Source organism: Stylophora pistillata, chromosome 8 (assembly GCF_964205215.1).
Source record: "Stylophora pistillata chromosome 8, jaStyPist1.2, whole genome shotgun sequence".
NCBI classification, from domain to species: Eukaryota; Metazoa; Cnidaria; class Anthozoa; order Scleractinia; family Pocilloporidae; genus Stylophora; species Stylophora pistillata.
In genome coordinates, this window is record NC_142526.1 from 7,567,985 (window position 1) to 7,590,154 (window position 22,170).

Sequence of the window (22,170 nt, forward strand, 5' to 3'; positions counted from 1 at the left end):
ATCTGAGGTTCGAAAGCATAGCGGTAATCCGTATAACACTTAAAAATTGCAAATGACAAGAAAAAGAGTCTGAGCACCAGACTCCCCGATTCCCTGTCTCTCGCTCCCCGTTCCTCGTTCCTCTTTCTTTGTTCCCCGTTTGTCTTTCCCCGTTCCTCGTTCCTCGTTCCTTGTTCCTCGATCCTTGTTCCTCGTTTCTTGTTCCTCATTTGTCGTTCCCCGTTCGTAGTTTTTCGTTCATCGTTCCTCGTTCCTTGTTCCTCGTTCCCCGTTCTTTATTCCCCATTCCCGCTCCCCATTCCCGCTCCCCATTCCCGCTCCCCATTCCTCGTTCTCCATTCTCCATTCCCCGTTCCTGGTTTTTGTAACATCCAACAAAAGCGAGACTTTTAAACGTTTGTCAAAGCTGCCATTGACCCTTCAAGTGAATTCAGCGAGAATCACCCTTCACCAATGCAAAAAATCTGATTCTGAGCCTTTTTTGAGGTGAGATCTAATATTCTTCATTACGATTGTTTGCGAAAAACACGCGGCAGTGTTATGTTCTTAATGACATTGACTCCATTAGATTCCAAAGGAAAACAAGTATTTTCATGGAAGTTCATTTACATTTATGTTTTGTGGAAGATACGGCGCGCAAAAATGTGATTATTTAAAATGTGTACACAGCCAGTACGCTTTTCTAAGTGCCATTTACTGCTGTATACATTTTTGTTACCATTATTGCAAACGTGTTTTGCCTTATTCCTTCAATGCTTTATGCTTGACAAGTCACTATTCAGAGGAGGGAAACCGAAAATACCCAATCTGTGTAATAATATTTTTTTTTTGCAATAGCAACATATTACAATTTGCTATAGGATGTTGTTACAAATTGCGTAAACTGAAGATTATTACAAAATGCTACAGCCATCATTACAAAATGCGTTACTCGCCTTAAGGTGGTCTTCCACTCAAATTTTAAAAAAATTCAGTTTATGCTTTACCTAAGTTATTTAAGTACCATTGGAGAGATCACCTCAAACTGATACTTTTAAGAATTTTGATAGACATGTCGTTGCCATGGTAACCAAGTTTTGGGCCCCCAACTGTGAAAATAATGGTGTTCTTGTAAAAAGGATATCTCAAGAACTAGCGGTCCTATTCACCTGAAATTGGTATCAAAACTAAGTACAAAGATGGCTTTATGTCATGAACCTCAGAAAACCCATATTTTTTATGCCAAGCTATTATAAAATTGCAACTGTTCCTTGATTACAACATTTTTGTTTGTATTATCACCATGGATACATCTGCCAACAACCATGTAACTAAAAATCACTAATAATTTTAGGTTCACAACACAGAACTATACTCAAGCAAACCTCCCTGAAAATTTCATCCCTTTTGGTTTAATACTTTTCAAGAAATCCTTTTTGCCATGACGGGCACTCTCTCAAAATTGCAAAACTGAGAAAATCAAGTTTAAAGATTTAAGTTGATCAATCAAAATAATCACTAAAGCAACTGGTGCCTTTTGGAAAGTTTAAGCTAAGCTCTTTGATGTTCTCATTAAAATGCACCAGGTGCATATATGTCACCCTCCTTTTCCTGGGATTTGTCATTTTTTTTCTTTCTTTTTCCCCTGAGTAGCCTCCTCCTTGTCTTGTTCTTCTCTTGGAACTTGTATTCAGCTTTCAAAACACGAATCTTGTCCAACTGCTGGCATTCATTTATACAGAATTCACCTGGGGGAATTCCAAGACTCTCAAACACTTTAATAGCTGCTCTTGAACCAATATTAAAGTGAGCGACAGCATCATAAACCCCCAGCTGCAGTACTTCAGAACCAACAAACACCCCCTTTGGCACACGCTCCCAAACCATACCATTGAGTGACTCATTCTGGTTTTGAGTCTTGCCATCAAGACATTTGCTGAGAAGGCTGTCCTCACTCAACCTTTTATAAATGGGTTTGATTTCCTCTCTGACATCTAAAGGTAGGCCAGTTCCATGTTTGAAAGTGTTTGTCCTATTGACCTTGTCCCGCTGAAAACCACACCAGCTTTCAGGACCCTCAGGGCAATGCCCATGGTAATTACTGTCTGCAGAAGAAGCACAGTGAAACAAGCTGGCATAAATTGCCTTCTTCATGGCAGCAAGATCACCTGAGTTGCTTCGAATGGCAATTCCATAGTAATTTTGCAGTCTGTCAATCATGGCATCTGTCAGCCTGCCTTTCCCACCCATCCCTTTCTTTTCCTTCTTTAACTTTCGTAAAGCTGTTCCCAGTCGTTTTTGAACATGGCCAACACATTCCTTCTTTTGAACTTCAATATCATAGACTTGGTATACATCTTTGACTAATGAGTAACTTTTGCTGTCACCATCGCCATAATATTCATCATACTGCAGCTTATGCAGATCTACTGACCTTTGAAACATTCGAAGGGCGCCTTCTGGTTCCATAGCTGGTGCTGAACCCTTAAAGTTTGCCTTGCAAGAGGCTCTGTGGTCTGCTCTCCATGCAGTAGTTTCTGGGGTGTCAGGATCATTTTCATGCTCCCTGCACTTGATACAAACTTTGCTTAGGGGCTCAACATCTACCACTTTCCCTGTATCCATGCTAATAGCACTCACACAGCCATTTAAAGAAGAAAAGCCTCTTCTCTGCCATGTTCCATCAACAGACACTCCACATCTTGCTATGCCCTCATCTGAACCTGGCTTGATATCGTGAATCTCTCTTGCAGTATCACGCATTGTCTCCAGTGAGATCTTCTTTACTGCTCGGAGTATTTCTTTATTATGGCGAGCATATGGTGTAGGTCTAGGAGGTGGCGGCATGTTCATAAGTCCACAAAACCTCTTACCTGCCGCACGTCCACAACCAACAGATCTTGAAGCATACACAAATCTTCTGTTTACTTCAAAGAAACGGCCTATTTGAGCTGAAGTAAAGAATTCCATAGACCAACCACACGAGCAGCAAAGCAAACGAAGATTCGAGGCACAACCTTTGCGTTTCATAGCTTGCTCTTGTAAAATTAAATCACAAACAAAGCATTCTTTGCATGGCATACATTCCATCACAGAAGACAAAATTCTCATATCTACAAACCGAAATCCACTTATGATTGACTCCTTACACTCCTTGATACCCTCAGAAGATGCGGTGGTCAGACCTGCTGGAATCTTGCGGGCAGAAGCTGAACATTCTTTCCCAAGACCTTTGGTGCTGACACTCGTTTTTTCCTTCTTCGAACGCTTCGATTCAGTAGAGTACTGGTTTCCACGATATTTACGCTTTTTTGTGTGACCAGAACGAGCCTTTGGTGGCATTGATAAATAAATTATCAAGCAAAATCGCGATAGGAATAGAGTGAACGAATACGACCAAAATGGTGGATGATAAGTTGGGAAATAGTGTCGCCACATATCATCCGCCATTTTGGGTGCTCGTAACTCACTGCATGTATGCCTGATTGAAATGTCAATAAACAACGGGAATAACCAGGGAGGGGTCCCAGGAGAAATTCCGTCGTTTCCTTTTGACTGCAACTGCGTTTTGTTTTCATAAACAAACCGTTGCTATGGTCGTTGCTAAGGTGAAAATTCATACTCCCTAAGGAATTTAGCAAAATTTTTGACTTAACCTCCTGAATATGGAAAAAAGGAAGCTGTAGAATGAAAGAGTAATGGTTAAAGATACCAAAAAGCACCATTTTCAAAATGAAAGTCTTTCGACAAAAAATACAAATTTTTGAGTGGAAGACCACCTTAAATACAATATGATATCTTTTCTTATCGCGCGATAAATGGAAATTATCGCAGTACTTTATATTAGTTGTAAAACTTCTTTATTCTCCGACGCGTTTCGTGAAGTTGTAAAAAATTTAAAACGTATAAGGCAAGGTGAGAAAAATATTTTTGGGGACACGGTTTTAGCTCAAAACTAATATTTGCAGAAAGGCTACTCACTAATCTATATTAAAAAAAAATAGACCCTGACGCATAAGCACTCGTTACAGCTGGCGCAAGCCTATTTCAATTCCATGAAAACACAGAAGAAAGCCGTGGATCTCTGAGTAACCCAGATCAAGAGAAAAGTAGTGATGAATGATATCGATCCTCTGGAGAGTATTAGGCAAGCCATCGCCAACGTAGGGTGGTAATACAGCGCTGGATAAATGTATTATTCCAAAAAGTAAAAATCCTTTTAAAGAGTACTTTAACAACGCCATCTTACTGTGTCGACTGCGTGACTGATATCACGCACACGCTGAGTGTGAAATGTCGCGCGATAAATTCTTAATTATCGCGCGATATTTTGATTTTATCGCACGACAAAAAAATTGTGGTATGTCCTCTATGGGCTACCGTAGTTTTAAGATCAGGTTCAAACATTGTTATGACACGGGCTATTTTCATAAATCTTTGTTTTGCAGACACGATTTCTTGATTTTGGTTTCATTCAATAAACGATCAGGATACTAAACTTGGAAACTTTTGCATTAGCCGCTAAGCAAAGAAAAAATTAGCCATAAACATGTGTTTGTTTATCGCAACTGAAAATTATCATCCTTTAGCCGTACTATGCCCGAATTTCTAACCGCTGGCCATAAAAACCATCACCCCACTGAGACTCTCTTAAATCTGCTGACGAGTTGTTCTTTCAGTGGTCTAAATAATTAAACTGGGATTCTCTGTCATCTTTTTTCTATCGACGGATCAAGTTAAGGTGGCTGAACACAGTTTTTGACACCTGTGTTTCTTTCACCATTTTCTCTAAAACCCTTGATCTCTCGGTCACCAAAACTGGCAGCAAGCAAGTTAACAACACAAACTTTGTTTTTATGCCTCTTGCTTGCTTGCCTATAACCAAGTGTTTTTACACTGTGCATATCTAGGGGTGAGCTCGGTGTGCTGGGAGAATTAAACGGACAACCTTTACTTTGCCGTAATTTGGCCACTCAGTTGAGTGGCCGTTTATTTTTAACATCAAATCAAGTTACAGTAAAACCGGAAATAGAAGCCTAATCCCAGAAAAGGTGAGGGCGAACACCCATCGAATGAAAACTCGACGTACCTAAGGGAATGTTCAAAAACAATGGGCGGGTTAATAGGGTGGGAAAATGTTTGCCTGCACCGAAGCTTAACTAAAAGAGGCCCGAAATCACATGTTCGAATGTTTAAGCATCTACCATTATAAGTCATCCGGGATAATGTTAAACGCGGCGCAGGGTGCATAAATTAGTTTATGCCAAACTTTGTTTTTTTGATAGTTACGCTGCCGTATGTGCCATTTTTAGCAGAATTTCTTACTTACTTTAGAAGGAAACTCTACACACGCTGGTTCTGCAGCCTTGTACTGTATACTTTCGGTTAAGTTGACTTTATTCTTCACAATCCAACATTGCACGTTCTGTTCTACGACCTATCTCAATCCCATCTTTTTTGAGTCAGAAAAATGCTATGTTTTATAAGCTACTGATATACACACCCAGATACGCTAAGTCCGGAGTGGTATGATAATTTAAGCTAACTTGACAAAGTTTCAGTTTTGTTTTACACATTCTTCAATGATTCGTGGCCACTAATTTCCTGTTACATCGGCTTGCTTGACAATCATAATGTTAATCTATGCATGCGGCTTTACTAGCAACTATTTGATTGAATACATCTTTGTTTTTGAAGGCTCGATTACACGACGCCGGTCAATACTTCCTTTGACATTCCACAAATCAATGTTGGCGACAAGAAATAATAACTTACTTAATCAACTACTAAATATACTGAAACAGGAAAAATTTATCATGAGCCCGTGCAAACTTTTCGCGACACCATTGTCATGGCAACATGAATAAATATAAACAAGCTTTTAAAATCGGCCTTGTTCATTTGTAGAAAATCTAGTCATTAGCTTTTCTTTATAATTTGTATGCAACGAGCTTGTAACGATACTCACAAGTTAACACCATTTTGCTAACAATTTAATAGAGATCTTTAATTATCCCTTGTTGAAGGTTTACTCGATTATCTAGAATTTCCTTTGTTAAAAATCAATTTTTTCGATACTCCAGTTTCTTATTTCCTAAAGTATTTTCGTACCAAATTTCGTGAAATTCTAATGAGTGGTTCTCAAGAAATAGGCATATTTCCGAGAAAGCAGTTGTTCATTCAATCGCAATTTTTTGACTTACCACGCATGCGCTGCATTTAACCGGGTTCTCTCGGTAACGACGAAAAAGCTAAGAATTGTTGGGTTCTTTGCACAGTTAACTTTTCTAACATGTCTTTGTAATAAAAGATTAAAGCTCTCAATACACTGCGCCAACTATAGAGAAAAATAGCACAGATAGTGCGGATGCGTGTTGAGTAAATAAGACGACCGTTCTATTGAAGGCCTGTTAGTTTTTTGCAATCCTTGCGCGCGCGCTGAATTGCATCAGCAAAAGCGCGCGCGAAAACTGTGTTCAGCCACCTTAACATTTTGTTCTTCACCCTTGTGACTCTTGCTATTTGCCGTCATCTTTCTTTTACAGGCTTTGATTTCAATTTCTTGCTTTTGATTTCTGAAGTCACACGAACAACGCATCAAACTCAGCACGTGCCACGTGCTGAGTTCAACGGTGTGTTTTTTTAAGATTTAAAATAGCTAAATTTATATATATATATAAAAAAACAAACAGACAAATAACTAAACTGTATAAAACAAAAAACTATTTTCTTTTTCTATACAATCAAAAATAATGTGTATGGAAACTTTTTTAAAATGAGTGAAAGTTCGATAGGAATGCAAGAAATGTAAACAACCCAGAAATTGAGGAAGATTTTCGGTTGTAAAGCCTGACGCGAACATAGATTTGTAGGCAAAATAAAATAGTTTTTGCAGCCGTTAAACCTTCACTTCCAAAATTTGACTAGCAATCCTCTCTTCTCGATCATATACATTTCCTTTAAAAAAGTGTAGAGAATTTGATGTCGGATCAAGATGGCATTCTTACCGCTGATCGGTTGCGTATTTTGTTGGCATGATAATGTTTTGATATTGAAAAGGATAAGCTATTTGTAAATCAACTCAAACAGTTGGAGGGTCGAATGAGACACAAGGTAAATCAAATTTTAAGAGTACAATGTTATTATGTATCCAGCACGTGTTCCAATATTTTTTTGGGATTTTACAAGAATAGAATGAAGCGGTGACATTTAAACAATTCTTTATTTACCGATCAGTCATATCCTTATTTTGTGATAACACTAGTTGATATATAGCTAACACGTGGGTAATATGAAGCGAAATGTTAGCTCTGATGGCTGACTGAACGGGCGAGATGGAACCATTTTTCCCGCTCGCAATTAACTTGCTTGTTCTTGAGCAAGTATAATTTGCATTGAGCAGCCTTACTAAGTCCATAATCTTTATCGGCAAAGGAATCGCAAAAGCGGTAGAAGACAGTCATAGTAAAAAGAGAAATAAATAAACGGCCCTCGTAGGTTTATCATGTGCTACAAACACAGTTGGCTTTCTTTCCCAGTTCTTGAAATAAACAAATCATTCCTGGATCTTATTAAAGTGAAATGTTTTGGTTATGCAACGAATCCTTTATCAGCCAAGCCTGTTGGGTCAAGAAGCCGCTGGATAATAGCTTCTTTGGCGTTCTTAATGAACCGATGACCAACCATAGGGGAAAAAGAACTCGGCGAATATCTAGCCTTCTTCCCCTCACCCTTGGACAAGAACACATATTTATTTGCATTCAGTATTGACAGGATACGTTTTTCTTTCAGTTTCCAACTTCTGGTTTCACTAATTAAACGACCAGGAAACTGAACGAGACACGAGTTTGTTTATAAAGGTGAGCCGTCTTTCTCTTAAGGTCGGCACACACGAGGGGACTATTCCCTGCGACTAGTCCCAGCGACCAGTTTCATGCCACTAGTCCCTTCGTGTGAACTACACATTTCTGTGGTCGCAGGGACCAAAATTTGGTCCCTGCGACTGGTCGCACGAATTCAAACTGGTTTGAATTCGTGCGACCAATCGCTGGGACTTGTCGCATGAAACAAATGTTTTTCCCTTCGGGTGAACTGTTTGTGCGGCCAGTCCCTGCGACTAAACGGTAAATAAGCCAATCACGGGTCAGTAGGATGCGTGACTTCCGGTATTTGTAAACATTGCAGTTTCTATGAATTTTCCCTGACTTCTAGATTTCTACAACTTAAGAATAAAAAACTATTTCTACTTTTGTAAACATATACAGATGTCTTGGAGCCGTTTTGATGGAATTTTTACCCTATTTGACTCTGTGTCTGTTAAAAATAATAATAATAAAAAAAAAAACGGAACACGTAAAAGCATGAATAATCCGACTGAATAAGTGTAGTTCGTTTGCGTTGATGTTTAATAGTGCTACAATGAAAAGTTACCAAATTTTAATTGTTTTCGCGTAACGCTTCAGACTAAGAAACATCTTTTGCCTCTTAATTTTCCTATGTTCTTGTGCAATTGAGTGCCCCGTGTGGACGCCTTAAGGGACTAGTCCCTGCTACCGGTCCCCTCGTGTAAACCCTTCAAAGACTTGTTTCCGGGACTAGTCGCACGGACTAGTCGCAGGGACTAGTCGCAGAGACTAGTCCCCTCGTGTGTGCCGACCTTTATAGTTCTGTGGCTTCCGCCCATTACTTTCACTTTTCTTGAAAGAATTCACGTTTTTATTCTGTCAGAAAATATAAGAAAAATTTAACAGGTTTCGCTGTCTGCCCAAAATAAGCCCATGTCGTTATCGAAAAATAATACAAAAATTTTCAGTGACGTATATCAAATACTCAACTCAATGAATCCAAGAGCGAAGTTTTAAATCCGAGATGCATTTGACACAGTTTATCTGAATTGCGCGCAAATGAAACATCAGCAAAAGGCATGGAGGGGAGCTGGGGGGGGGGGGGCAATCAGTGTTAATATGAACCAATTTGAAATTGTTTGTTTATCGTTTTGCCATCAAAAGGAAGATGAAGGATTTTGGAGATCATATCATTTTTCGGGGGGGGGGGAACGGTGGAGGATCAGAAAATTAATTGTCTATGAGAGGGGGCATTAAGAACGGTTCTGAGGAAGAACAGCACGTACCGGAAAAAATTGATCTAAGCACCCCTCCCCCCATAGGATGGGTCTAAAAGTTACATGTTTTCGTAAATTTTGCATCGCGATTTGTCAAGAATCAGTGTTGTTTATGCACAATTTATTAGCTATGGAAAAACGAAGAGAGAAAAGTAATGTTGCACACGCACTAACAAGCATTCGTGGAAAGTGAGCACTGTCTAAACTTTTGCAGAGAGATAGCTACCAACAGTCATCATATAATTTAGTTATTTAAGTTTTCTGTATTTTAACCTGTTGATTTTTTTTCCATTTCAGGAAGGTATTTGGTCAAACAAAAAGGAGTACGTGATGACTAACACGAGTGAAATCCTACAGAAGATCAGGATAGGATTAGATGTTGCCACATATCTTCTAAACACTGATCGTGGTATACAAGCCGCTCATTTTTGTTATGAATGTTTAGCCTTACTCAACAATCTAGGCTTTCATATGAACGGACTGGATGTCTCTGAGGTAATATTCAATGCGTACTACGCAATCTCCGGTTACACAAACGCAGTACGATACACTAACAAACTTATCGCCATGTTCCACAATACCGGAAAATCAATCATTGAACTGGGAGACAAATACAAAAGACAAAGTAGGCTTGCAGAAGCCAAGGAACTTTTTCAAGGCGCACTTGCCATCGCAAAATCAATTGGCGACGGAATTGGAGAAGCAGTGACTTATGGAAGCCTAGGAGTCCTGTTTCAATCACTCGGTAAATATCAGAAGGCTAAAGAATATTACAAGAAAGCTCTTGCTATCGTAACAGAAATTGGCGATAGGAAAGGAGAAGGGAGAGTGTATGGGAACCTTGGAACCGTGTTTCAATCACTCGGTGAATATCAGAAGGCTAAAGAATATTACGAGAAAGCTCTTGCTATCGTAACAGAAATTGGCGATAGGGAAGGAGAAGGGGCAAGGTATGGGAACCTTGGAACTGTGTTTCAATCACTCGGTGAATATCAGAAGGCTAAAGAATATTACGAGAAAGCTCTTGCTATCGCAACAGAAATTGGCGATAGGAAAGGAGAAGGGGCACGGTATGGGAACCTTGGAACTGTGTTTCAATCACTCGGTGAATATCAGAAGGCTAAAGAATATTACGAGAACGCTCTTGCTATCGCAACAGAAATTGGCGATAGGGAAGGAGAAGGGAGAGTGTATGGGAACCTTGGAACTGTGTTTCAATCACTCGGTGAATATCAGAAGGCTAAAGAATATCACAAGAAAGCTCTTACTATCGCAACACTAATTGGCGATAGGGAAGGAGAAGGGAGAGTGTATGGGAACCTTGGAACTGTGTTTCAATCACTCGGTGAATATCAGAAGGCTAAAGAATATCACAAGAAAGCTCTTGCTATCGCAACACAAATTGGCGATAGGGAAGGAGAAGAGACATGGTATGGGAACCTTGGAACTGTGTTTCAATCGCTCGGTGAATTTCAGAAGGCTAAAGAATATCAGGAGAAAGCTCTTGCTATCGCAACAGAAATTGGCGATAGGAAAGGAGAAGGGGCAAGGTATGGGAACCTTGGAACTGTGTTTCAATCACTCGGTGAATATCAGAAGGCTAAAGAATATGACGAGAAAGCTCTTGCTATCGCAACAGAAATTGGCGATAGGAAAGGAGAAGGGGCAAGTTATGGTAACCTTGGAACTGTGTTTAAATCACTCGGTGAATATCACAAGGCTAAAGAATATTACGAGAACGCTCTTGCTATCGCAACAGAAACTGGCGATAGGAAAGGAGAAGGGACATGGTATGGGAACCTTGGAACTGTGTTTCAATCACTCGGTGAATATCAGAAGGCTAAAGAATATCACGAGAAAGCTCTTGCTATCGCAACAGAAATTGGCGATAGGAAAGGAGAAGGGAGAAGGTGTGGGAACCTTGGAACTGTGTTTCAATCACTCGGTGAATATCAGAAGGCTAAAGAATATTACGAGAAAGCTCTTGCTATCGCAACAGAAATTGGCGAGAAGGAAGGAGAAGGGAAAGTGTATGGGAACCTTGGAACTGTGTTTGAATCACTCGGTGAATATCAGAAGGCTAAAGAATATCACGAGAAAGCTCTTGCTATCGCAACAGAAATTGGCGATAGGGAAGGAGAAGGGGCACGGTATGGGAACCTTGGAACTGTGTTTCAATCACTCGGTGAATATCAGAAGGCTAAAGAATATTACGAGAAAGCTCTTGCTATCGCAACAGAAATTGGCGATAGGGAAGGAGAAGGGGCACGGTATGGGAACCTTGGAACTGTGTTTCAATCACTCGGTGAATATCAGAAGGCTAAAGAATATGACGAGAAAGCTCTTGCTATTGCAACAGAAATTGGCGATAGGAAAGGAGAAGGGACATGGTATGGGAACCTTGGAACTGTGTTTCAATCACTCGGTGAATATCAGAAGGCTAAAGAATATCACAAGAAAGCTCTTGCTATCGCAACAGAAATTGGCGATAGGGAAGGAGAAGGGGCAAGCTATGGGAACCTTGGAGCTGTGTTTCAATCACTCGGTGAATATCAGAAGGCTAAAGAATATCACGAGAAAGCTCTTGCTATCGCAACAGAAATTGGCAACAGGGAAGGGGAAGGAGCACACTATGAGAATCTGGGATCTGTGTTTCTATCACTTCGTAGAAATAGGGAGGCTAAGGAATATCTTGACAAAGCACTCGCCATCAGTATAGAAATTGGCGACAGAGGGAGTGAAGTGTACTGCTACGCAGAGCTGGCAAATCTGTTAGGTTTGTTTCATGACTACCAGAAGGCTAGAGAGTTACTCGAGAAAGGACTTGCTATCACCATCAAAACTGGCGATAGACCAAGACAAGGTATAATCTATAAAAACCTTGGGCACGTGTCCCTATCGCTTGGCAATTACTACGAATCGGAAAAACACTTTGAGAAAGCGCACTTGATGAGCAGCGAAATAGGAGACAATGTGACTGACTTTCTTAGCCTTCTTGGAATCGCTCAATTAAAGAAATCGGAATCAAAGCTTGAGGAGGCAATGGTGTATCTACGTCAAAGTATTGAAATTTATGAAAAGTTGCGAAATTTTCTCAAAGAAAACGATGAATTTAAAACATGTCTCTTGGAAGAGCACGGTAATTTCCCCTACGAGTTGCTCAGTCGCATGCTGTGTGCCACCGGAAGTGTGCGAGACTCTCTTAATGTGGAGGAGCTAAGACGCGCTAGAGGCCTCGCAGAATTAATGGCAAATAAACTCTCAATTAAAAGCCACATCTCAGCTGATTCAACAGCTCGGCCAAGGATCGAAAGCATTGTGAGTCAAGAGAGCAATTGCGCTGTTTTGTACATTTCATATTGTGAGCGGCATGTTCGTCTGTGGGTTTTAAAAGCAAATGGAGACATTGACTATCGAGTGAGCCCCGAAATGAAAATCGACACCCTCAGGGCTGCAGACGTTTGCGATTTGGAGGAAATGTTTAAAAAAAGTGCCTCCAGTTTCGGCATTTTACATAACCAGAATTGCGAGGATCGATCTTTGGGTGACGATATCGTCATATCTCCTCAAGAAGAGAGCCGAGCAACCTCACAAGGAGACGAAGTCAAACGCAACGAAATGATTCTTCAACTATGTTATGACCAGCTTATCGCTCCTGTCAGAGATTTCCTCACAGAGCCTGAAGTCATCATTGTGCCTGAGAAGTTTTCATACCGAGTCCCTTTTGCTGCCTTGCGGGATGAGACAGTGGGAAAGTATTTTTCAGAAACCCACAGAATCCGCATCGTCCCTTCTCTGACGACTCTGGGCATCATTCAGGAATGTTCGAGGGACTATCACAGTCAGTCCGGTGCACTGGTAGTGGGTGATCCTTTGGCTGGTGAAGTGCTTTACAAAGGACGTATCCTGAAATGGACACCATTGTTGTGTGCACGAAAGGAAGCTGAGATGGTTGGTCGACTCCTGGGTGTTCAGCCTTTGTTAGGAGAGCACGCAACAAAGCAGGCGGTACTTCACGCACTTCATTCAGTGAGCCTGATACATCTTGCCGCCCATGGTAATGCCGAGAGGGGAGAGATTGCCCTGTCCCCTAATTGCACCACTAAAAGTATTCCACAAGAAGAAGACTACCTTTTGACAATGTCCGACATTTCAAAGGTGAAGCTGCGAGCTAAACTGGTCGTACTTAGCTGTTGTCACAGCGGGCGTGGGACGTTTAAACAAGAGGGAGTCATTGGAATCGCTCGGGCTTTCCTAGGATCTGGTGCACGTTCAGTGTTGGTGGCATCGTGGGCCATAGAAGACAAAGCAACAGAGCTACTCATGAAACTTTTCTACAAACACCTGGCTGCTGGAGAAAGTGCCAGTGAATCTCTTCACCAGGCCATCAAATGGTTGAGAGGCAACGGCTTCACCGAACCTGCCCAATGGGCTCCGTTTGTGCTGATGGGAGACAACGTGAGATTTGACTTGAAAAAAAATAAGGTAAGCTTGTTTTTGAGTAATTTTGTGTAATCGACATAACCCATTTGAGCTTGTGAAAATAAACAGGAGCCTGCCTTTTTCTTTAATTAGAAACACGTCTGCAACTATGAGGTTTTCATTTTATGACGGCACATGTTGACGGTTTTTTTTAACCTTTAATTCCTAGAAGTTATTAACATGTAACTTCTCCCTATAATATCCATACATTATCCAGCAAACAAGTAATTATTTATCAGGTACAAGTTGTTCATGATCTAACACCAAATTCTCATCACAAATTTAAAAGAAAAGGTGTAGCAACTAGAGGGGAGAATTAAAAATCAGATCTTGGGAGTTAAAGGTTTAACAAAAACAGGTTAAGATTCAGTGTAGTTTCTTAAGTGTGCAAGATGTTTACAATTATGCCATTGGTGTAAAGATTGACAGGACATTGACCACAATCTGTGCGAAAATATAATAAATAAATAATGAATAAATTAATCGATAAATCAGTGAATACGGTGAGGAAGCTAACTTTTATGTCTCTAACAAATCTAATGACAACGACTGGGAGATTGTGTAAACGTAAAAAAAAAATATTACACATCATTCTTAACTCAAAAGTTTTGTTTTAGGCAAAAAGAACTGACGAAGGACGAAAGTGACGGGGACAAGAAACAGAGTAGCGACTGATCCTTGACTCTCCCTCCCCTCCTGTTTACTGGAAGGAAAACTGGTATTTTTTTACACAAAAACTTTTTACTTTTCACTGCTCTTGTGGGTGCTTTTTTTTTACACGGCCCAGCTGTCCAGCAAGCGATGTCATTCGCCCAAAAGTTGTATTATGTTTGCCGAGGAGGAACAAAAATGAACAGATAATTAAAAAATCAAAAAATAGAAAATGTTGAGTAAATTTTCCACGATGTGAAAATTATGGCACTGTTCTTTAAATTTGAGATTACAAAAAATCATTAACCTTTTTATTTTTTTAGGATATGATTCTAAATTTTACCCTCTAGCTGCCATTATTTTCTCTTTAAATTGATAAGGAGAACCAGCTCGGTAGTACGTAAGAAAAAAAAAAAGAAGTCACTCTTAGATTGATAGGTGTGTATTCTGAACTGCTATTAGATACATAATGTGTTGATACTTTTTTATGAAGAGTTCATATGTAAATTACGTCAAGGAGTTAACGGGTGAAGGGCGCAGGCGAAGTTATCTGGGCCGCAATGTTCAAAGCTGGTTTAAGATAACCCTTGGTTAGCGTGATATTTGATTTCAGATCTGAAAGCTTTAAAAGAAAGTTCAGTTTAACTGTTTTTGTCTACAATTTGATGATGAGTGCTCTAAAAAGAATACGGAAAATTATCACCGAAAGGTTCTTGAATGACGAAATAGGGAAACCTGCATTAAAATTTAACGCTGGGTTAGTGCTAATCGGCCTTCGAACAACTGGACCCTGTTAATTTCTGGAACCTAAACTGTAATATAATAACAACAATAATAATGGTATGGCGATAGAGTGCTTTTGAATTGAGTGTTGTAAAACTGAAAGAAAGGAATCACAACGGCCAATCAGAAGAAAGGAAAATACTTTTGAGAGAACTCAAATTAAAAACCGACCAATCATCCCAAAACGCGGGAAAAAGCGGGCGACCAAGTCGTAATTGTTTTTAGTTTAGCGCCTGATTGGTTGAGAGATTGGCCAGAGGTTTATCGACCAATCACAAAGCGAAGTAAGGCAAAAGCAGATCTAGAGCCAGCTAGGATTACTTTCGACACTCGACTGAACATTGCTCTATCACATTATCATTATCCTTAAAATTTATTTCTCAGCTTTGAGACTCGCTGGAAGAGAGTCCCAAGCTGATTGTTGTCTATGTCTATTCTTCTGATATAAGGTCTTCCAACCAAAACGTTATTACTTTTTTTCGTTCTTGGAGTTTATTCTACTACTGTTGGTAATGATATCTAGACGATGGCTGTGATGGAAACCGGATTTCTAGGTTAAAAACACTCCGTCGAGGTGATTATTTAGGCTTCCAATCGTGCGACCTGAAGTAGGAATCAATTTTCTCGAACTTGCAAAAATGTTAGCCACACTTTGAAGGCATAAGTTCGTATATTGAACCTCAACTTAACAAGTTGTAATAATAGTTATGATAATAACGATAACAATCTTAAAAGCGATGGAGTGTCGTAAATCCAAAACCGAAGTAGTCACAAGAAAATACCTTTAGGAGACTTCAAAGCAAAACCGACCAAACTGCTTAAACCGCTGGAAAACGCGGGTGACCAAATCATGAATGTGTTTTACTTTTGTATCTGATTGGTTAAGAGATTGGTGTGAGTTTTTCTGAGCCAATCAGAGAGCGGAAGTAAAGCAAAACAAAGCAATTCCGGATTTACTTTCGATACTTCAATGAAAATTGCTCCGATAGTGATCATAAATGAAACAAATAAAAACGAAAAAAGGCAATAGATTTGATTTTAAGCCTCACAGATTAAACAGAGCCGAAATAGTTTATCCAATTAATGATCATGATGAAAGTAAAGAACCCAGAAGGGCGAATCTTTGGAAGATTTTAGGAGAAATTGAGATATCAAGTATAGCTTGACGTTTCCATTGAAGATCGTTGTAAGGTACACGAATTCTAAGCCATTTCTTTCAATGCAATCGGTGGAGGAATTCTCTTAACTCTCTCACAGTACCAAAACCTCGCTCTGAAGTCATCACTGCACGAGACAAACGCTGCTCCTGCTGGGGAGTGGGCGCTACAGAGAATGTGATTGTTGTGACCTATGTCTTTTCATCTGATATAAGGTCTTACAACCAAAAATTTGGTAGTATTTTTGTCTCTTGGAATTCATTTTACGGCAATTATTAATGATGTCTAAACAATACTGTGATGGAAACCGGATTTCTAAGTTATAAACACACTTCGTAGAGATGTTTTGACTTTTACTATGAATCTTGAACTATCAATCCGGTTTCTTCAATTTTGTCAAAATGTTACCCACACTTTGAAAACATAGGTTTATTTCTTGAACCTCTACTTAAATAGTTGTAATATGAGTAATGATTATAGTAATAATAATAATAATAATAATAATAATAATAATAATAATATTAATAATAAGTGCAAAAGCAATGTCAAGAGTGTCATAAAACCAAAACCGGAGTGTTCGAACTGTAAAAAGACGAATCTTGGCCACGGATCACAGATAAAGATATTGGTTTCTTACGTTTAGACTACGAGCAGCCCCCACTTTAGACGAAGTCTGTTGCGCGAGTGAAAATAGCTTTAGATCTCCCGCTGCGTGCTAACATTAATTTTTTTTCGCTGAGTTCTTTTTTCCTCGCACGACGGACTTTACTGAAAAGGAGGGACCACTGGTAGTCTACTCACTTTGAGAAATAGAGGTTTCCCAAGCTTTTTTATATCATTTTCCTACAGTAGGAGCTCCTGTGATCAGACATTTCGCCAAGATTTTAGAAAATTTAAAGTTAAGCTTAAATACGAAGGCGCGCTATAAAAGGAGCCTTAGGGCCCACTGGACCATTTGTCAATCAACCGTCGTAATGTAGAACTCTTAGAGTCAAGTCAGCTTGAGCTACAGCTACTCCAAACCAGTGAACAGCGGGCGCATTCCTCAAAATTGTTTTATGTCGTCATCACAATACAAGAATTCTTGAGGTTTGTATTTCCTGTCTTTATTTGTGGCGGTAAATTTGAGACCGAAGTAGGTGGTTCGCACGTTACCTCATGCCACCATGCGGTTCTGTCCTCGTGTACCGGTTCACAAGAGCCGATACAAAAGACCAAACAATACACAACAGCTAACCAACGACTCCTAAACAAAGAAAGAACAATGGTAATTCCCATGTGAACCGGTACACCAGGACAGAACCCCACCATGGTGGTGGAAGTAAACAATAGATATCTCATTAGCTCCTTTTGTTCGTCTACCAGCATTTAAATTTGACCCGCACACGTCAACGGTGAGTGACAAATGAGCCTAGGTCTTCCCAGGGAAGACTTCCTTATATAGCGCGCCTTCGTGTTTAAAGTATATTTTTTTCAATGTCTCCGGTTTCTGGATCTGAAAAATAAGTTTGAAATAAATGTTTTGCCCTAACTACTTTGTTGTTCGTGTGCGGCCTGCATAAACTGAGATTGTTCAGGAATTTCCATTGTTCTTGCCCCGGCTTATGAAAGTGAAATTTCAACCGCCTCTCGGTTAGCTCAATGGATAGAGCGCTGAACTGTTGTGCGGGAGGTCGAGAGTTCGAGCCCCGGCCAGATCAACACTCAATATCTTAAAATAATTGAGAAGAATATGCTGCCTTCCTCTAATATCAAGAAACGGTTAGATATTCTAGTCTTCTCGGATAGGGACGAATAAATGGAGGTCCCGTCTCCTGCAGGCTTAGGGGTAGGAGACGTTAATTTCCCACGCACGAGATTACTGTGTGATGGTTGTCCTCCCCTGGGGTGGGTTGGATGGGTTACTGAGCCCGCAGTGATTGGCGGAAAGCTGTTGCGGTGTCCCTACCTGTCGGAAAATCTTCTAAATAAATAAATAAATAAATTTCAAAGCGCTCTCCCTCCTTTTCTTACCCTTTACACCTCTGTATTAACATCTATATTCTCCACACTGATCTCAGTACATTTCCTATGGTAACCACAACGAGAATTTGTTTGACAATCAGGAGTTTCTTACAGTAGATTGGTGATCATTTCCATTATTCTCCTAACCTTTACATTTGATTCAAGGTCAGGGGCGTAGCCAGGATTTTTCAAAGGGGGGGGGGGGTCACAGAGGCTACTTACCAGATTGTCATGTCAACCTCCACACCGTGCATGTTTTACTTAATGTTACAGTTTTGGGATGAGCAGTGAGTTTATACTGGGCAGGCCAAGATATTGTCATGGCATTTTCACCACCTGAATGTTGTAGGTTGTTTGCTTAAAAGAAGGCCTACCAAGGGGGGGGGGGCACACGGGCACCCCAGGACCTCCCCTGGCTACGCCCTTAAAGGGTGATATTGTAAGGAGAAAGAAGCCTGTCAACTTTACGATCTAAAGGGTTAAAATAGGTTTTTTTCACTCCTCTGCTACTTACCCGCCGTTTTAATTGAGCTTTGTTTAACTTCGTGAATGCCTGGAGCAATCTACACTAAGACAACATGAAATAATACCTCTCCACTATGGTGTGCCTGTTCAAATTTTGCGATGCACCGCATGGGTTATTGACTCCACCAAAGTTACAACGAATCGTGACACGAGTTATTATGTGTTGTAACAGCAAAACAGAAGACAAATTTCCGACATAATATTCATAATTATATGAACCATATGCCCCCCCTCCCCATATAATCCTTAGGAAAACCATAACGAAAGCTGTCGTGAGCCCGTCCGAAAAAAGATCGTCCGACTCCAAACTCGCACGGCTCGTTTACATCTCCCGAGTTACAAAGAACAACGCAAGCCAGAAAGTGAAAGCGTTTTAAAGGTCAAAACCTTTTTGGTGAAACTCCAAATAGAAAAAAATTCAACAGGATACTCGTAATTCATTACCTCTATGTTCGAAGAGTCTCGAGTTTTCATTTTCCTTACTATGAATTTCCTTTCATAGATTTCTACCTGTGTTTTTTGAAATTTTCTTTCACGCGAGATGATTAATGCATAAAAATTGCTGATGCGGAATATTGCACCTACAACTGATGAACGAAGCCCTGCTAACCCTTTACACCCTCACGTCATGATAGTATGCATATTCTCTAAACTGTTCTCCATACATTTCCTAACGAGCTGGCAAGGAGAATTTGGTCAACAATCAAGAGCTTTCAAACAACAACAAACATATGAAACATATGTATGAACTGCGGTTATGAAACGTATATGTGCACGATCCTTCGCAGTAAAGCACTATTTGAGCAATAGTGAAAATCAGACCTGAAATTGAGCTCAATTGGTAGAGCGCTGCACTAGTATCGCAGAGGTCAGTGGTTCGAATCCCGTACAGGCCTGAAATTTTTTTTCGGGTCTGATTTTCACTATTGCTCAAATAGTGCTTTACTGCGAAGGATCGTGCACATATACGAATCAAGAGCTTTGTTATCTATCATTTCCTTTATTCTCTGACCTTAATGTGTGATTCAGCTGTGAAATTGTGAGGAGAAATTAAATGCTAGTCCCTCTTAGTGGTTAAAGAGTCAATTTTGTAATTCCGAATAGCAAGGAGACAATAGGAGTACATGTAAATTGTCAGTTCTACAACATAAGGATCGTTGTCAACCTCACGCGACCCCAGAAATCAAAATTTATTGTAAATAAAACAAATTTATTTTCTTCTTAAGTTGGAAGTTGGAAGCAGCATCAATCATTTTGTTGTGAGTAAGGCAGTGGTTTGTTTGTAAGAAATGAGGCATAATTTACCATCCAGGGAAGGGGGCGGGAAATTGTGGGGGGGGGGGGGTCCATGGTTTCGGGAAACAAGGGAAGAATGATAAAGGAGATAGCATAGCTTTGTATTAATATATCTTGTAAAAGAACTACGTGCGTTTCAACGTTGGTGATTAACTTCTCTCTTCTGTCGGAGGTTTCTCCTTTAAGAAACAGAAATGAGGAAACAGAACGCAGAAGATGTTATAATATATTTTAGGGATTTGATTATTGTTATTACTGTTGTTATTATTTTACTGATCAGGGTCGTAATTTTTTCTGCAATCTGTTTTCCAGGAAATTTTTTTTCAGTTTCTTGATTCTAATTTCGTGTGTCATACATTCAGAATTAACACCGAATAAGACACAATTTATTAGTTTTTTGATTGAATTTTTTTTCACTCGTTTCTGAAAATAGAAATATTTTGGATCGAAACTTTGTGAAAAAAAAGTTGTATCATGTTTGCCAAGAGGGAACAAATACGAACAGACGAATGAAAAATTGAAAGCAGATAATTTTTGGTGAATTTTTCACGATGCGAAAATTACGGCACTGTTTTCTTTAAACTTGAGATTACAAAACATCTTTAACTTTGTTATTTTTTTGAGATATGATTCTCATTTCTACTTACCAGCTATCATAATTTTCTCTCTAAATTGATAAGGTGATTCAGTTCGATTTATATCAAGAAAGATTTGGAAATGCAAATCAAGCAAAAACCAACGATAAAAACCGATGTTTCGGTGTCATCATGACGCCATTGTCAAGGAGAAGAATTACAAAGTTTGCGGCAAGGTGTAACACTAAATTAGCATAAATATGTTAGGTGCTAATTATACAAATACTTTTGCGCGAGTTGAATCGCTTTGCACGTTCAATTCGATCTATGGAAGAAAAAATCGCTTTAAGATTGATAGGTGTGTATTCTGAATTGCCATTAGCTAAATGTGTTGATAGTTTTGTAGAAAGAATTCACATGTAAATCACTTCAAGAAGTTAGCGGGCAAAGGGCGGAAGCGAAGACATCTTGGCCGGTTTGTCCAAAGCTGGGTTAAAATAACCCAGGGATAGCGTGAAATTTGATTTCAGATCTGAAACCTTTCAAAGAAAGTTCAGTTTAACTACTTTTGTCTACAATTTGATCATCGGAAGCTCTTAAAAGAACAGGGAAAATTATCCCAAAGAGGTTCCCAAAGAGAAATAAGGAAACATGGATTAAAATTGAACCCTAGGTTCGTAGTAATCGGTCTTTGATCAACTGGACCCTGTTCATATTTGGAACCTAATATGTAATATAGTAAGAAAATAATAATGGTATGGGTGATAGAGTGCTTTTGGATTGAGTGTGGTTAAATTGAAACAAAGGAATCCCAACGGCCAATCAGAAGAAAGGAGAATACCTTTGAGAGAACTCAAGCCAAAACCCAACCAATTATCCAAAAGTGCGGGAAGACGCGTGAGACCAAGTCGTAATTGTTTTCAGTTTAGCGTCTGATTGGTTGAGAGATTGGTGCGTGTTTTCTGGACCAATCACAAAGCGAGGTAAGGCAAAAACAGAGTCAGCCAGGATTACTTTCGGCACTCAATTGAACTTTGCTCTAGCACACTATCATTTTCCTTACAAGTTCATTCTCAGGTCTGTGATTGGCTCGAAAAGTCCCAAGTTGATGTTGTTGTGGTCTATGTCTTTTCTTCTGATATAAGGTCTTACAACCAAAATATTATTGAAATTTTTTGTTCTTGGAATTCATTATACTAAAGTTTTTAATAATATCTAAACAATAGCTGTGATGGAAAGCTGATATCTTCGTCAAGATGATTATTTTGGCTTTCAATTGTGCGACCTGAATTAGGAATCAGTTTTCTCAATTTTGCCAAAACGTTACCTACACTTTGAAGACATAAGTTCATAGACTGAACCGCAACTTAAATAGTTGTAATAATAGTAATAGTAACAATAAAGAGAACAATGTTAAAAGCAATTAAGAGAGTCGTAAAACCAAAACCAAAGTAGTCGCAAGAAAATAACTTTAAGAAACTTCAAAGCAAAACCGACCAAACCGCTAAAAGCGCGGGAAAACGCGGGCGACCAAATCGACGATATTTTTACTTTTGTATCTGATTGGTTGAGAGATTTGCGAGAGTTTCGGGGCCAA

General features: G+C 39.6%; 2 protein-coding genes across 2 annotated transcripts; one reads left to right on the forward strand and one right to left on the reverse strand.

The window, feature by feature from the left end:
• Positions 1 to 671: 671 nt before the first annotated feature.
• LOC148724769 (uncharacterized) lies at positions 672 to 3,759 on the reverse strand. The gene has a single exon (XM_088731805.1). It carries the CDS (start codon positions 3,427 to 3,429, stop codon positions 1,552 to 1,554), a length of 1,878 nt encoding a protein of 625 aa, XP_088587931.1. The 5' UTR covers positions 3,430 to 3,759; the 3' UTR covers positions 672 to 1,551.
• A 5,642-nt stretch (positions 3,760 to 9,401) lies between these two features.
• On the forward strand, positions 9,402 to 17,707 carry LOC148724770 (uncharacterized). Its single transcript, XM_088729661.1, has 3 exons — positions 9,402 to 11,490; positions 12,091 to 13,585; positions 14,189 to 17,707. Exons 1-3 carry the CDS (start codon positions 9,431 to 9,433, stop codon positions 14,255 to 14,257), a joined length of 3,624 nt encoding a protein of 1,207 aa, XP_088585787.1. The 5' UTR covers positions 9,402 to 9,430; the 3' UTR covers positions 14,258 to 17,707.
• Positions 17,708 to 22,170: the final 4,463 nt, after the last annotated feature.

Bases quoted from the DNA above. Each gene is read 5' to 3' on its own strand.
- LOC148724770 (XM_088729661.1), top strand. From the start codon at position 9,431: ATGACTAACACGAGTGAAATCCTACAGAAGATCAGGATAGGATTAGAT. The intron at 11,491-12,090 runs GTATGGGAACCT...TGACTTTCTTAG, and splicing joins AGGAAAGGAGAAGGGACATG to CCTTCTTGGAATCGCTCAAT. The intron at 13,586-14,188 runs GTAAGCTTGTTT...TTAACTCAAAAG, and splicing joins TTGACTTGAAAAAAAATAAG to TTTTGTTTTAGGCAAAAAGA.
- LOC148724769 (XM_088731805.1), bottom strand. From the start codon at position 3,429: ATGGCGGATGATATGTGGCGACACTATTTCCCAACTTATCATCCACCA.